Source organism: Vulpes vulpes, chromosome 4 (assembly GCF_048418805.1).
Source record: "Vulpes vulpes isolate BD-2025 chromosome 4, VulVul3, whole genome shotgun sequence".
Taxonomy (NCBI): Eukaryota; Metazoa; Chordata; class Mammalia; order Carnivora; family Canidae; genus Vulpes; species Vulpes vulpes.
The window spans coordinates 119,408,320-119,425,678 of NC_132783.1; the positions used below are offsets into that span (position 1 = coordinate 119,408,320).

The 17,359-nt window shown below is 46.4% G+C and overlaps 1 protein-coding gene across 6 annotated transcripts in view; it reads left to right on the plus strand.

Annotated features, from left to right (window-relative positions):
• The first annotated feature begins 1,330 nt into the window (after positions 1 to 1,330).
• LOC112928292 (chondroitin sulfate proteoglycan 4-like) overlaps positions 1,331 to 17,359 on the plus strand; it is a 67,633-nt gene continuing 51,604 nt past the window's right edge. For 5 of the 6 annotated variants that reach the window (XR_012001249.1, XR_012001248.1, XR_012001250.1 and 2 more), the window contains exons 1-3: positions 1,331 to 1,440; positions 12,426 to 12,589; positions 12,952 to 16,521. Coding sequence is in view for 3 of the 6 variants with exons in the window: in XM_072756924.1 (XP_072613025.1) it covers positions 1,362 to 1,440; positions 12,426 to 12,589; positions 12,952 to 16,521 (3,813 nt within the window). In the remaining 3 variants the exon portion in view is untranslated. Of the gene's footprint in view, positions 1,441 to 5,662; positions 5,784 to 12,425; positions 12,590 to 12,951; positions 16,522 to 17,359 lie in introns of those variants that run through there. The other variant, XM_072756925.1, reaches the window with a different exon arrangement.

Genomic DNA, 17,359 nt, shown 5'->3' on the forward strand with positions numbered 1-17,359 from the left:
CAGCTCTTTGGCAGGATAGTGCCAGCCAGGTCCGGGGGGGGGGGGAGGCAGGGCAGGAGAGGGGCAAAAAGTAGGGTGCAGTTCCCCTAGAGAAGTAGGATAAAGCCGCTAGGAGAATGGAGGGGGGGGGGACTGTTGAGCAGGTGAAATGTGCTCAAGATCCAACAAATTACAGATTGCTGACAAAAAAGTCAAAGTTGGATTCTGCGCTTAAAAAAAACAAAACAAAACTATTACAGAACTAAAACAGGGAAAGGAAGGGGATATGAAGTCATCCTTAATTTTATTAGGAACAAAGTATCACTAGCATTGATTGCCCATGTAGCACATTCCTTGGCATTTTATTTTGTCAAACACCAGTGTTGCAGAGAACACAGCCAGGGAAACTCACCCGGCAGGGAAGTCGATCTAGAAGGCCCTTGGCTCTTATTGATCAAACCCTGTTGTTGCGGGATCCTGCTCAAGTCCACGTTACCAGAAACCTCATACCCGAGTGGAGGCTCTTCCTGTCTCGGAGCATGCGTGCGCCCCTAATCAGAAGGTGTGTATCTGCACACGACTCCTGGGCCTCGATTCATTCCTCTGATAGAGCCTCCAAAAAATTCAATGAAGAAACTTGAGGGATCGTCCTTTAAATACAAATGAGGTTCACATTTGATAAGGAATGATGGTGCCATCTTATCACCTCCCACTCTTGGTCATTCATCCACCCCGCATTTGCTGGTGCCAACGCGCCAGGTGTACATTGAAGATACAGCAATAAGCCCAACAACCAACCCCCCGCCCCCCGCCCTCCTGGATGGAGCTCAGTCGGGGCCGGGAAACCCGCTGCCTCAAGGCCCAGGTAGGGTCCCACCCCCTCCAGCAATCCTTCCCCGGCCTTCCTGGGTCACCGTCTCCGGCCAGCACATCTCACCCTCCCGGCTGGGCGGGGACCAGCCACCCCCCGCCCTGGGCGCCGGGCCCCGCTCCCCGCTCCCCGCTCCCGCCCGGTTTGGTAGGCGGCCCCGGAGGAAGCCCGGCCCCGGCTGGCGCTGGCGGCGCTGGCGGCCGCGGGGCGCAGAGGGCTCTCCCCGCCCCGGCCCAGCCCCCGCGCAGGCCTCGGGCTGTGGGCGGGGCAGTGGGCGGGGCAGTGGGCGGGGCCGCGGGCGCAGACGTCTCTCCCGGCCCAGTCCCCGAGCGGGCGTCCGGCCCGTGGGCGTGGCCTCGGAGCGGGCAGTGGGCGGGGCCTCGGGGGTCGGGGCAGTGGGCGGGGCCTCAGGGGCGGGGCTGCGGGCGGGGCGGCGGGGCGGAGGCGGGCCGGCGCAGGTGGCTGGGCGGCCGCCGGGGAGCGAGCGCGGGCGCCGGGCCGCCGCGGCGGGATGGGGCGGCTCGGGGCCCGCCGCCTCGTCCTGCTCGCCGCCTGCCTGGGGCTCTGCGGGGCGCGCGGGGCGCTCGGAGGTACGCGCCTGCCTTCCCCGTCCCGGGCCCCTCCCCGGCCGCGCGGCGCCCGCTAGCGGAGGGTGGGCGGGCCGGGACCCGGGGACCCGGGGGCTCGGGGAAGCCGCGCGGCGACCGGGAGGGACCCCAGGCCGGGCGTTCCTGGGCTGGGCGGCGGGAGGAGACGGCTCTGCCCTGCGCGGGGGGTGGGCGCCGCCTCGGGAAGCTTCCAGCTCCCGGCCCCCTCCCCGCGCGGCGCGGCCCGCCAGGTCCGGGGAGCCCCGGGGAGCCCGGGGGTGGGGACTGCCCCCGAAGGCCGCGCGGCCCTCGCCGCCCATCGGGGTTTCAGAGTTGGGCTCTTGGTCGCGCTCGGGCGAGCGGAGGAACGCGAGCGGCCGGCCTCCCTGCTGAGCCGTGCACCCTGCGCCTCCCGGGCCCGGGGACGGGTACTCGGCTGCGCCCGACCCGCCGGCCTTCGGGGCCTTAAACTCGTCCCGGGACTTCTCGGGTCCCGGGCCTGGCCTGTGTTCTCTAAGTACCGCCACAAGCCCACCCACATTTTCTGATTTACTGGGAATGGCGCTTTCCAAAAGTCGAGGATTACTAATAAAAGCATATTTAATTGTGTACGACTCTTTACAGAGTCCTGCACGTGGGCCTTCTCGTCCTCTGTGGCTCCTTGAAATTTAATTTAGTTCAATTAAAGACTTCCTTTGATGCTTTTTTTTTGTTTTAAGATAAAACATTCTTAATCAACGGCCTTATATCTCTTTGTAGGATTCGGATTAAATCCTGAACACTTATTTGCTTCATTTTAGGCATAGAGTAGACAGTGCCATTGCGGCCTACACCGCCTGATTTCACCAGGAGCCTGAGTAATGTTGCAGCCACGATGGCATCTGTAGTATGGACACTTGACTCTTAGCCCAGCTGCTCAGGGTCTTACTGCAGTTCCCCCAGCTCTGCTGCCACCCTGCCGTATGTGGGCCCTTCCTAGCTCTTTCTCCTGATTCCTTCCTGGCCGGAAGGGTCGATTAGGCCGGGAACTGCAGGTCTGGGGCTTTGATGTGGCTTTGAGAGAGAAGATTCCAGTTGCAGAACAGGGAGATCTGGGAGCACAGTGAATGGTACTGATTGGGTGGTGATCCATGATGGACCAGCAATCCAGTAGTGCTCAGTATAGGGTGATGGCAAGTCCATAACCTTAGAGTCAGAAGGACTAGGGCTTCGACCTGGGTGCTGTCATATGTTCTCAGAGTGGCTTTGGGAAAGTGACTTTTCCCTATCTAGTCTTAAATCTGTAGAATTGAAATAATAACTTCTGCAGAGAGGCTTGAATACAATAACTGTATAAGACTTCCTTACAGCCAGACAACTACGCAGTAGTGCTCATTTCCCTCCTTTTCTACTCATTAGCCTCTCTCCTCGTCATCTGTGCAATTACCTTGGGTATGAGGCTAAGAAGCCTATGGATTAGATACTTCTCATTGAGGGGCCCATGATGTGGATAGGGAGAGTTTCTTGGATAAAGAATTCCATGGCATACACAGCAGTTCCCCCTTATCCACGAGAGATATGCTCCAAGACCCCCAGTGGATGCCTGAAATCACAGATAGTACCAAACCCTATATGTACTATGTTTTTTCCTATACTACGTACTATAATAAAGTCTATTTTGTAAATTAGGCATAGTAAGAGATCGACGATAATAGCTAATAAAATAGAACAATTATAAAAATATACTATATTAAAAGTTATATGAATGTGGTCTCACTCTCTCAAGATACCTCATACTGCATTCATCCTTCTCATTGTGCTGTGAGATGGGAAAGGGTCTATGTGATGAGATGAACCAGGTGAATGGCGTAGGCATTGTGACGTAGCTTTGGGCTGCTATTACTCTTCTAAAGATAGGTCAGAAGGAGGATCATCTGTTTCTGGACAATGATTGACCATAGGTAACTGAAATCATAGATAAGGAAAAACTACAGTACTTTTAACATATATACTGTTCCTCACCCATGGCTCTTTTTTTTTTTTTTAAGATTTATTCATTTATTCATGACAGACACAGAGAGAGAGAGAGAGAGAGAGAGGCAAAGACAAAGGCAGAGAAGAAAGCAGGCTTCCCTCAGGGAGCCTGATGCGGGACTCAATCCCGGATCCTGGGATCACAACCTGAGCCAAAGGCAGGCTCCCAACCGCTGAGCCACCCAGGTGTCCCACCCATGGCTCTAATTGCAACACAAATATTGGATGCTGAGGTCTTATCAAAAGCTACTTTGAGATGCTTTGAAGAATATCTTCTTGACTAGCTAGATGTGTTATCTGATTTTAGTTTTCTTTCTTCCTTGGATGATTCAGGCTGTTGCTTTGAATAAATCTAATTGTCAAACATAGGAGAACTCTGTTCTCGGTGTTTGAGGGACATCGGGTGATGTGTCCTCAGCTTGGAGAGTCTCACCAAACAGGGAGCCACTTTGCCTGGTAAACAGATCCTGTCTCAATAAGAATATCCGTAGCATACACCCTCCGCACATCCCTATTTGCAAATCAAATATCAATACTACTATCACTAACCACTTTCTCAAGGTACAACATGTACTTAGCACTAGACCCATGTTGTCCATAGTTCAATGTCTCATTTTTGGCTCCCTTCTTATCAGATCCCATTAGAATATTATTGCTTTGACCTTGTACCAGCGCTGATGAAAAGCCTGAACAGGAAAAGAAGTGCCAGCACTTCCAGTTCCTTTTGCATTTACTGGTCCTCTCATTATTTCTATGTATTTTTAAGCTATGGCTGATTTGCAGGAATTTGAAAAAGCAATGGATCCTGTAAGAGAGGATTTGTTTAGTTAAGGTGAGATAACACAACTGTAAACCCCGTTGGCCAGGCAGATCCATGCGTGGTGTGTCACTAAATGGGAAAGAGAGTTCTACAACCTTCTGGGTTGTAGAATTTGTACTGCTCCCTCAGGGAGACTTGTGTACCTAGCAGGTGAGACACATGGCTAGGCTCACATGGGCAACTGAGGCAGGATGCCCATCAATCTGTAAATTAGATAAGAATAAAGAATTCTTATTTTTTTAGATGAAGGTAACCTGTGAATTCGTAATATTTTCTCCTGACTCCACAGTGAATGTCTTGGCACCCCACTTTGCCATTTCTGGTTTTTTTTTTTCCACTTTGCCATTTCTACCTGAAGCTGTGATGCCCAAACCCAAATGCTCACCATGGCCAGTGTGTCATGGTGAGCCAAGCAACAGCTGGTGTGGCAGGAGCTGCCAATGAGTGGTGGACCCCGGAGCTGGGACATCCAACCCTACTCATGGCTGCTGTGCTATGGGTATCAATAGGTCCCAGGATGGCCCGATCAGCTGACTCATGTGGGGAAGCCCAGAAGTTCAGGTGTTTGATTAAAATCTCCTTTCTTTAAAATATCTTAATTTAATATTTTTATTATATTAGAAATAGAGCTGCACCTGCCTTACAAACTCAACCAAACTCATAACCTCTGCTTCTGGGGACTTTCCCAGTGCTACGGCTTTATTCGGCTCCATCTTCCCAGCACTTAGTACAGTACCTACAAATGACAGGTGCTCAATCAATCCGAGCACCTGAAGGACAGAACACAGCTGGGGACCAGAGAAGACAGAATGACAGCTCCCCAGGGAAGTTCACATCGTGATTCCCAGAATAGAGACTATGTTGCTTTACATGGCAAAAGGGACTTTGCAGCTGTGATCCAATTAAGGATTTTGAGATGAGGGATTACATGGGATCATCTGTGTGGGCCCTAAGCAAACACAAAGTGTTAAAAAAGGGAGAAAATCTGCTGGAAGCAGGGGTTGGAGTGACATGATTGCTGGTGGGGGCCACAAGCCAAGAAATGTGGCAGTCTCTTACAAGTTACAAAAGGCCAGGAAACAGATTCTCCCCTCCAGCTGCCAGGAAAAAAACACAGCCCTGCAGACACCTTGATTTTAGCTCAGCAAGACCTATTTTTGGACTACTAGCCTCCAGAATTGTACAGCAGTAAATCTGTGTCATATGAAGCCATTACATTTGCGGTAATTTGGTGCAGCAGCAATAGGGGTTAAGAGTGGGAGAGTAAACATAGATTTGCACAAGGGCCACATGTGTCCAAGATAGGACATAGGTACTATGTCATGAAGAGGGAGTTTTCAGCTCAGTCAGTACCCAGCTAGGGACTAGGGCTGATTCCCCGCTTCATTCCAGGGGTGCTATGGGAAGCTACAGAGTCCACAGGAATAGCTACCGCTGGAGTGATGCGGGACACAGTCTACTTGACCCTATGCAGCAGGCATGAGGTAGAGAATGCCCCACCAGGAGAAGCTTGGTAAGTGCTGCTTTGCCCTTTGCCACCTGAGCAGTTGGCATGGCATGTTTGGAGGATGAATGAATGAAAAGTGAGAAGGTGTTGGGTCCTGTTCTACAAGAAGAGTAGAAGAGTTGCAGGGCCACAGATCACTTGGGCCCCACCTAAAAACCCAAGAACGGGCATCTTCATGGTGGCCCTGGGCCTACTACCAGTCCTTTCCCGCCCTCCTACAGTGCCAGCAACACATTTAACAGAGATGTGGTGCCAGAGGCCCCTGTGGTCCCCCAGCCCACTAAACAACAGCCCATCCCTGCAGCCATGGAGCAGACACCTCCTCACTCGTTGACTTTGTGTCCCAACTTCTATGTTAGTGGACCTGAGTTTTGTGGGAGAGACTCTTAGAGTTTCCCTCATTGGGGTTTGCTTCTAATGGACAAAGGAGGTTGGGCCTCTCGGGCAGGTTAGGTGTTTGTGCTGAGTTATTCCATACCTGGAAGTTTTCTTTCTCAGAGTGTTCTGGATGGTTAGCTATCTCTTGAATAAATGTTTGATTTGGTTTGGTTTGATAAAGCATGCAACGTCAGTGCCACAGTTAAATACTATAGATATTCCTCAGAGCAGATTTGTGAAGTAAAAATGTGGCTTTCCTTTCCAAGTGCTGTGACTCCCCTCACATGGTCAGCATGAGGAAGAGCTGCTTTATAATGCTGGCCCTCCTCCTAGCACCTCGTCTTAGACCTTTATATGAGGCCAATGCGGTAGCAGAGAAGTTCGTTTTTGTGGTTTTATATTTTAACTTTTAAAATAAGCTTCTATGCTTATGATATATCGTCTGTAGAATACATTTCAAAGAAACGCAATGCATAAAAGGTGCAGCGTAAAATTGTTGATAATGGGGCAGCCTGGGTGGCTCAGCGGTTTAGCACCGCCTTTGGCCCAGGGGCTGATTCTGGAGACCCAGGATCGAGTACCATGTCAGGCTCCCTGCATGGAGCCTGCTTCTCTCTCTGCCTCTTTCTCTCTCTCTCTCTCTCTCTGTCTCTCATGAATAAATGAATAAAATCTTTAAAAAAAAAATTGCCGACAATGTTATATTATGAAAAGGCAGCTGTAGTTTCCCAGGAAAGCAAACAGTTCCGAAATCTCTTTCTTGGGAATACTTTCCTAATTACTTTCTATCTCACTCTTGCTTTGCCCTCACACAGTCACCAGGCCAATCTTTCTAAAATTCAGAACTGATGTGTCTTCTCCCAACTAAAAACTGTATCTTCCCCATTGTGTGAAGAAGGAGATGCAACCTTTTTGAAGTGGTTTGTAAGACTCCCCTGCCCCTGTCAGTCGGTCCCTGACCATGAGGATCCAGTTGGCCAGTCAGCCATTTTCTCCCCAAACGTTCATTGAAAATCTCTAGTCATATATGTGCCAACAGAACAAAGCAAAACAAAACCAAGCTTCCCTCCTAGGAACCCTCTCTCCATAAGTGGATACCTAGCCAGAAACCTGGAAATTCATCTAGATTGCCCCTCTGTCTTCCCCTTCTCCCTCCTAGACAGTCCAGCTTTTAAAATCTGTTGAACCCACCCACCTACTTCTTCCCCTGCCTGCCTCCCTCATTGGGTGCCTCCTATGTGCCAGACACTCTTGTAGGTGCCAAGGATTGAGCAGAGACCAAGACTAGTAAAGCCTCCTGCCCTCAAAACCTCACATTCTCTTTGGGATGGTATGGGAGTGGAGCTGGATAATAATCCAGGAAACAAAGAAGGAAGGTAACTGGAGCTGACAATAAGGCCCTTGAAAGTTTAAACTGAAAGTTCAGGGAAGGCCTTTCAGCCCTCTGACCATTTGTCCCCTGCCCCCTCATACCTCTGCAGCTGCCACCCTCGCTGCTCCCCCCTCACACTGTGCTTGGCCAGACTGGACCTTTGGTTTCCTTGCCTCCTATCTCCCCTCGTTTTTCTCCTCTTGCTCTTTCCTGTTCCTCACTGGGTCTTTCTGGAAGCCCCTCAGTCCATCCCCCTTGACCTGGCTGAGTCCCTCTGTAGTGCTCTCGGTTTCCCAGGTACTAAGCCACTGTAGTTGCTTGATTGGCTGTCTATGTCATTCACCTTTGAATCCTTATATCTGTGGTATATTTGGTATATTTGTGGACAGCATAAGTACATGTAGGGTGGGCCACTGAAATCTGCTAGAGAGAGACACTTGATAGGCACAGTGCTCCTTCTTGCCTACCCCAGCAGGGCCCAAACAAGCTACTGTTGTAACAACTTTCTAACAGTGCCTGGATCAGACATACTCTTCTTTTTGATCAGCTTTCTCTTCTGATAGACTGGAAGGCCCCTTAGTCTCAGTAATTTCTTACCTCCAACTCCTGATAGTACCTGGCACATAGTAGGTGCTCAGTAAGCCATAAACCAAAATACCCCCAAACAAGGAAAACCAAAATCAAACAAAATAAAATCCAAGGAGATGTAGTTTGGAAAAAGAAATGTGAACCATTTCTAAGGTAGATAAAATGAGTCCATTAATCACCCCTGTGGGAGAAATTATAGAGGAATAGAAATGCTTACTTTCCCTGAAAAGTCTTTTACCTACCTTATTGCCAAACTTGGCTTCCATTCAATCATTTCACCTTTTTACATGAGCACATAAAACCAGGACGTTGCTCTGATTTCTGTTCACCTTGGCTTGCCCTACCCATGTAATACTGAAATTACACCTTTTCCTTTGCTGCAGGTGGAGATCACCTTTCTTTTTCTAGGACCCAGTTTTTCTTGTGCTTCGATTCGCTTCTTACTGTTATTTTGAGGTGCTTCACTAGGAGCCATAAAAGTTGAGGTCAGTTTGGAGATGTGTGAGGACATAACTGGTCGTAGGCTGTCACACCGGAACCTGCTTCCTTGTTTGTTCCCTGAGGCAATGGAAATTTCTAGCCACCAGCTGATCCTGGAATTGATTTAGTGCCAGGGAGGTGAACTGTGGGAAAATATAATATTACTTAGTCATTCTCAGCAGTAGATTTAATGATTTAGAAAACATTTCCTGGTTTTGAGAGCTTAACAATACAGCCTCTACGTCTGTCAAAAATCAGAGTGGGGGGTATTCAGTAACCGGAAGGCCAGGAGAACACATACACTACATAGGATTTGTAAAGACTTGTTTCGTCTTTCTGACCTAATGGCTACATTCTCGTTTTACCGAATTATTAATGGTAGTTTTTAACTAGAGAAGCATGCTTATACCTACGTGAGAAAGTTTGTAGAGATCATATTCATCTCTGTATCAGCTTCTTGTCTTGGTGAAAACACAGGATCGGAGGTGGGGAATGCTTGGTTTTTGTCTTAGCTCTGTTTTGAACTAACTGTTGATGGTACATGAGTCCCTAAGCCTCTCTAGGCCTGAGTTTACTCAACTATAAAGTGAGGGCCTCCTAGGTTCATATAGTTTGGTTCAAAAAATGCTTGTTTGCTACTGCTACTCATCTTAGATTGGGTTCCCTAAGGAAAGTGGCATAGGCAAGGATTCTTGTGCAAATAAATTGCTGAGTGAGGTGACCAGGAGAGAGCTGGAAGGAAGGAGAGAAGCATGATACCAAGCAAAGATCTAGTTTTAGCTGATCTATTCTCAGTCTGATCCCAGAGAAAACTCTAGAATATGAATGGCAACACAGAGCTCTACACATTTTAAATGTCTGTCTCAATCAGTCATTGGTTATAGGTTCCCCTCTAGGGCAGGGGGTGTAATTTCACTGAAATTCCTGGATAACACAGTGAAACAGCTGAAGGATGGGTATACCAGCTTGTTAAAAGGGATCTCAGTGGGCTACCAACAGAACCTATTAGGCACCTGTGGCCAGGCACTGTGCTAGGTATTGGAGAGGGAAAGATTAAAAAAAAGAGAGAGAGATGGTTCCTTATCATAGGAAACTCATGGAATAGTCCAGGAGATAGATGAATAAGCAAGTAAGTTCAGTACAACATGGTGAATGCTGGAATAAAAGAATATTCAGAGTGTTGTAGGAATTCAGGAAGGATTCAGGAAGCAGAATCTAAGATGGAGATAATCATGCTGGAGCCTTATTGAGGACTGTTCTTAGGATCAACATTTGCTCTCAGACGCAGATATTATATCTCCTGGAGACCCAGCAGGAGGTGTTTAAAGATCTATAATTTAAAGACCTTTAGAAGTAAAAATCTTTCTTTTGAAGTCTTAGAGGATAGAACCTCACTCCAGAAAAGTATTGCTTCTGAGCTAGTGATTCAATTGTACCTCCGTAAGGTTGTCCCAACACTCTGTCAGGTCCTATCATATATAATAGATGTAATATATGTTAGGACATTGGATCCTATGATCTTAGGTCCATTACTACACCTTCCTTGGAGTAAAGGGCATGTCTTTGGTTGGTGTGATGTTATTTGGCCTCCTTTATTAGTGGATTAAACACTCCATGAGCTCTTCATATAGGGGTGCTATCTGAGGCAACAAAGTCAAATATATACCCAGAATATGTGTTTATTTTATTTTTTGAAATGAACACTGGCCTTTCTGAGGAAGGGTTTCACTGAAGTCAGCTCAACATGAAGTGGACAGTTGGCCTCTCTTCAAGGGATAGTAACATCTTGGGAATTGGTGTTGGACTCTGTTGGAGGCATGTTGGGCATTCAGCAGTAGCAGTAGCTAGGAAAGCATTGGCAAGAGGGAACCCAGACTATTGGTTGCATATATAGTTTCAACACTGCCATCATGGCTACCTCTTTGTACCAACATATGGGGCGTAGATGACAGAGGCTGGCTGATGTAAACAGACCAAGTCACTCTATCTGCCTGGTTGTTTGACGCATATTCTGTGGTAGATGTTTTCTGGTGGGCATTAACATGCAGTATAAAGATCTTCCCACTTCCTGTGTCAATCCCAGACCTCCATATTCCTACTTTTTCAGTCTTTTGCCTCCTAGGTTCTTGACCATCTGGCCAGGCCATTTGCTGCTCTCTATCAGCCTTCATTTATTTGAACCTCAGTCCACTTCTCTCTGTGCGCAAAGTGGATGCTTAGGTGTTCTACCCAAAGTTCTTCCATCTGCTGGGAGGACTTTTTCTTACTAGTGTTTTCCATGACCACCACTAAGAGGAGCTATGGTGCAGCTGGAGTCTATTTTCATCATGAAGCCATATGATGAAGCTGACTCATCTATGAGCCATGCTCAGGTGTTTTGTTTCTCCATCAGCTGGTACCACAGGATTCGCCCATGCAGCCATATGCATGAGCTGAGGAAAGGTGCTGGCATAAAAATGGTAATGACATGGGGCTCGGGGCTACCATCTTGCGCACTTGCTTGTGCCTTCTGGTCCTATTTATGTTCAATCCTGAAGTACCACTTTCATCTTTTTCATCCATCTGTCATGGTAATCTGTTGTGTCTGTCTCACAGTGGGTTGTTGCAATTTCTGTGCATCCAGGAGCCACTTTAGCAGAGAGTTCACACCATTTCTGGTAGTCTTTGCCAGAGTGTTCTATCCTATATCCTTGGAGAGTGATCCCAAACCTATAGACTCTTTCTTATCCAACGTCATGCTTTGCCCCTTGATCAGCTATCCTGAGTCATATGTGTACTCTGGCAGCTACAGGTAGTAGAATACACATGGAGAGGTCCTGTGGCTACAGTAGGCTCTAGTCCTTTACCACCTGTATCAAGCCCCACATGTCCCCACACAGGTTGTGACTTACTTTTGGTTTTGGTCTAGCGGCCAGGAGGCCAGGTGAAGAGATGGGGATGTATCTTCAGAGGTCAAATGCTGCTTGTGGGTAGAATCCTCTGCCACCTCTTAAGCAAGGGGCATGCCAACCTTCGTAGGGGAATAGGCCACTTCTGTAGGCTAAGAGGGTTCAGAGGGATCTAGGGACCCAAGGTATTTGAACGCATCAACCTAGATGTCTCTAATTCCTTATGTCAAGGATCCATTCTTTCCCAACCAGGGCCTTAGCTTTGTCAGAGCAAACCTAACAAAGATGGGACTTTAACTCTATTTGTAGTTGACTAGTCTAATGATTAATTCCTGGATAGGAGTCTTATCTTCCACTGGCTTCCGGCTGTAGGAAAGGAAGACTATATGCTACCAGGCAAGCCCTCTTGCTTTTATACTTAGCTTGTAATTGTCAACTAATCTCGCCTAGCTTTTCCTTATCTTTTTTCAAAGCTTCATTCAAATTTAGCAATACACACCCAGTTCCATAGTCCTCATAGCTGCTATTTGCCCTATATTTTTCATAGCTTGATCTTTGTTGGCTGGCTAATGTGTTCCCTTCTGCTTTTATACCAGTTCACCACCAGTGGTTTGGGATTATCCCTGTGACAGGGCAAGAAGCAGGATTGGGTACATGGAAAAGTAGACTTCCAATTCAGTTTCAACAGAAGCCTCGACCACTTTCTGAGAGTTCTGAGGAGAAACTGGCCCATCAAAGCTGTTTTGAGTTGGGACAAGAGAACACTGAGCTTTTGTTCCCTGACATTGAATCTGTGGGCTACCCCAGGAACCATTTGTGGCCTTGGGTAAGGCAGTTTTCCTCAGCAGGATCAATCCCTGAAGGGAGATGACACTCTAAAGTGGGATTGTCATTGTGTCATAAATTTACTAATTTATACTCCTTTTGAAAATTTTTCCCTAGCATCTTTTTATGGTGAAAGCTATGTGGAGCTCAACATCATAGAAGTTTCATCTGAGTTATCTCTTCAATTAAAATTTCAAACCAGCAAACCACAGGGATTACTTTTTCTTGCAGCTGGAAAGAATGACTACTGTATAATAGAACTGCTATCAGGAAACTTACGGGTAAGATTTTCTTAAATCTTTAAAAATGTGTAAATATTCAATTACTAGAGGAAAAACCATGAGAGAGAGAGAACAAAATCGCTATCCATTTGATTAGTGTTATTTTATTAGAATAAAATCACATGCCATGTGAAAAGTTGGGATCTCCTCCAATTTTACCAGCATGCCTGAAATATTCTGACTCCGAATTTTTAAACCTCATTGATGTAGTCCATACATTATGTGGAAAGTGGTTTCAAGTCCAAGTTTCTCTCTCTCTCTTTCTCTCTCTCTCTCTCTCTCTCTCTCTCTGTGGGTGGCCCTGTTTTTGCAATAAAATGCTATGAGATAAGATTGATTAATTGTGATTCTTCCTCTTTCAGGTGAGGGTGAATTTTGGTGCAGGCGAACAAGTACTCCTTTCTGAGCAAAGACTTCGTATGGATGACCTGGTTTGGCACTTAGTGGAACTGTACTGTTTTAAAAACAGTATCTCTCTGGTTATCGACAAACATTATGAGACAACTGGCCAGATCGCTGGTGGGATGCACAATTTGCACTTTCAACATGGAATCTATATAGCAGGCCATGGTGGACTTGATGTCGCTTACCTAGATGGAGAGCTCCGCAATTTCCGCGGGTGTATGGAGGATGTGGTATTTAACCAGAGGGAGATCCTTGCATCCCTTAGATCTTACCCTAGTTTTAAGAAGGTTTATGAGGTGTCACTAGGATGCAGTGATGAATTTTTTGCCGGGGAGGATGAAGCCATCAATTTCTTTAGCTCCAGATCCTATGTCACCTTCCCAGAATGGAGGGTGCAAGGGGAAGGGCTGTTGGAATTTGCTTTGCAGACTGCAACTCCACAAGCTTTGCTTTTATTTCAGTCAGGAAGAGAAGGAAATTTTGTTGCTTTGGAAATAGTTAATGGTCTGTTGAAGGCTCACGTAGGAAGGAGCAAGAGTAATACCCAGCTCTCTTCTTTTAGCTTAGTTAGTGACAACAAGTGGCATGTTATTCAACTCAAATTCACTGGAGGGTATCTGGACCTGATGGTGGATGAGCAAGCGGTAAGAACACCGCTGCCTTTGCAAAGCAAGTCATTTGTCTCAGAAGGCCCCCTCTTTGTGGGAGGTCTTGATAACCATAAGGGAGAAGAAGTTAAGAAGTTGGAACTGGCCTCTGTGCCCAGGAAAGCTGCTCGAGGAATCTCTTTCAAAGGGTGCTTAAGAGGCTTGGAGGTCAACTCAGAAAAGAAAGCATTGAAGAGTGCCCTTGTGTCCAAAGATATAGCTGTTGGGTGTAAAGTGCAGAGTAATGATAATGAAAACCCTTTCATTACGACAACAGAATACCTGCATCCATCAGAAGTTCCCCTTTCCACTGTAGTCCCTGAGGCAAGCAAGCCTTTTATTCACCATGCGAGTAGCTATTTCTTGAGTCTGAATAACTTGGAGGTCCAAGAAGGTGGGCGAGCCTTTCTGGAACAAAGGCATATGAAAGTGGATGTGGCATCCGAAGATTTGGGTATCCATCATTCTCAAATACTATTTAAAATAGAGGAAATGCCCCTGCATGGGTTCCTTCAAATCGATGTTTCCCCTGCGCTGGGAATGGAGAAGGCTTTTACTATGTTAGATTTGGGGCAAGGAAAAGTTTGGTATGTCCATGATGGTTCAGAAGAACCTAGGGATTTTTTCACATTTTCAGTCTCTTCCAACAGCAAGAAGGAAATGCCATTACGTCTGCAAGGACATGTGCCATATGTGTTTAACGTTACTGTCCTTCCAGTGAATGATCCCCCGTACCTGAAGCTCCCTGAAGGAAACATGCTTCTCCTGTTTGAGAATTCTAAGAAACGACTGACTCCGAATATCATATATGTGTCAGACCCTGACACAGATCCTTTGAGTCTTAGTTTCTCTGTTCTTGGCAACTTCAATTTAGATGCTGGGTTTTTAGAAAACACCAATCATCCTGGGAAAGCCATCAATAGTTTTACACATGGGGATTTAAGAGATGGCAACATTTTCTATGTGCACAGAGGTCATCGGAACTCCCGGATCCTTCTGCGAGCAAGCGATGGAGAGCTGGTTAGCAATACGGTAGTGTTACGGGTCATGGCTGTTCCCTGGGACTTTGAAGTGGTCATTAGAACCGGTGCAGTGGTCCAGCAGGGTGGCGCGGTTCTGATTACACAGAGTGACTTGTCGGTGGAGGTTAATGGTGAACCCCACGAGATGGAGACCCGCTATGCTATCACTCATCCACCCCAATTTGGCCAGATTCAGCGGCAGGGATCAAGTGGTGAATGGAAACAAGTTAGTACCTTTTCTCAGCGTTCCATCAATCGGGGTCGGGTCCGGTACCATAGTACATTTCGAGGATTACAGCTAGAAAATATTACAGATCACTTTAAATTTAAAGTTAACATAGAAGGAAAAATCAGTGAAGAGCTGATGTTTCCTATTACCGTCCACTGGCTTAAGTTTATACTTCTGAAAAATGTTCCTCTCAAGGTCAATAAAATAAGCAGACAAATACTGAACTCTGATCATTTGCAGGCTGTGACAGAGGGTGTGGACGTAACTCAGAGAGAACTGCATTTTAAGTTACTGACCCCACCTAAGAAAGGAAAATTGCTGGTTGGCAATACAATTCTAAAAACAAACTCCATCTTCAGCCAACAAAACATTTCAGACTCTAAGATAAGTTATGAGCCACAGGAGAGGCTCAGGGAAGACACACAAGATAACTTTAGGTTCTTGATTATTGCAAAGCACATAGAATCAAAAGATTATACTTTCAGAATAAACTTTGAAGCAAATAAGACACGCATTATTGTAACTAACAAAGGATTATTTGTAAAAGAAGGAGAAGAGAAATTAATTACAAAATCAGAATTATTTGCTCAAACACTGGACAATCGGACCTTCCAATATAAAATCACCAGGAGTCCTCAACATGGAAAGCTGAAACTGGTTAACTTCTCAGATCCTCTGGGAAGTCATGAGAGTATCACTGAGTTCACTGATCAAGACTTAGAGGGTGAGCGACTGATGTATGTCCATGATGACTCCGAGACTCAGTATGATGAATTCCTCCTTGTGGCCTCCACTGCAGGACAAGGCCAGGAAGGAGTGGTCAGGCATCTTGACACAGAACATTTATCCATAGAAATCAAAGTTGCCATTTCTGTAGAGTTAAGGAATGATGAGAAACCAGTGCGTGTGGTAGATAAGGTCTTTCATGTCGTGAGGAATGGCCAGCGCCTACTGACCCTGGCAGATCTCTGTTACCATGACCCAGACTCAGATTTTGATGATGGGCAGTTGCTCTACACCCGACGGGGCATCCCAAATGGGGACTTGGTGAGAGCCAGTGATCCCACTCAGAAACTCTACCAGTTCAGGCAAGATGACCTGCGCGAAGGGCGAGTGCTCTTCAGGCATAAGGGTGCCGACTCCGCCCGCTTTGTGCTGTTTGTGACAGATGGTGTCCATTACACATCATCCCTTCTTGAGGTCACTGTGTCAGACCCTTACATCCAGATAGCCAACAACACGGGCCTGGTTGTACAAAGAGGAGAGGGCAGCAGCCTCACAGCATCTAACCTCAGTGTTACCACAAACCAAGATGTTAGAACAGACCATGAGATTGAATTCCACATGCTGCAGCCCCCAAAGCATGGCAGAGTGCTGGTCAACCACTCAGTGTCCCACACATTTTCCCAGCATGACCTGAAGCAAGGACATGTGATTTATAGGCATGATGGCAGTGGCAACTCCGATATGTTCAACCTGAGAGTGAAAGTTAAAGAGATCTATGTAGAAGTGAGCGTCTACGTACAAGTGTACTCAGAAAGTCACCAACATCACGCCCAAATTCTGCTCATCAAGACCCTTGTAGTTGAAGAAGGAAAACCAGTAAAACTGAGTCGAGGAAGACTCCAGGTAGGTAGTTGTCCAAGTATTCTTTCCCTCCCAGAGTAATCTGCATCTAAGAGCTATTTTTGTGTTGATTTTACTTTGGTATTGAGAATTACTTTTTTCTTTCTTTTTTTTTTTTAAATAACCTTAATTTCTAGAGTAGAAGCTCTCAAATTGTATCAAACAAAAGACCCTGTTTACACATTTTTTTTTTTTTTAATTTATGATAGTCACACACAGAGAGAGGAAGAGACATAGGCAGAGGGAGGAACAGGCTCCATGCACCGGGAGCCCGACGTGGGACTCGATCCCAGGTCTCCAGGATCATGCCCTGGGCCAAAGGCAGGTGCTAAACCGCTGCACCACCCAGGGATCCCGAGAATTACTTTTTTCTAAATGTAAATGCCATCGAAAAGAAAAGCTGGAAGGTTTTATGATTTCGACACTGCTAATTTCCCTATAGTTGGCAATGGAATATAAGTAATACTAAGCCTTATGTTAAAGCCGAGTACACCCCAGCACACAAGTATATATGTTTGTTTAGTGTAGGATGAACTGGGAATGAGGAGATGATGCACATATTATAGCAAATTAAGAGATCTTTACTTTTTTATCATTTTTTATAGAAATACTGTCAATATTTCATTTGATCTAAGTTACATTTGTTGTGATAAAGCAGGGTATAAAAATTTAGAGCAACTTAATCATAATCATAAAAAGGATCCCTAAAACAGCAGAGGATGCTGTCTTACACAGTTAATTTCCTTAGCTCTGAATATGGCGTCATTTTGTTTCCTAAAATTGATGGATAAAATTGACCCAGACCAGTGGAATGCCAGGGGGGAGACCTTACACCAGAAGC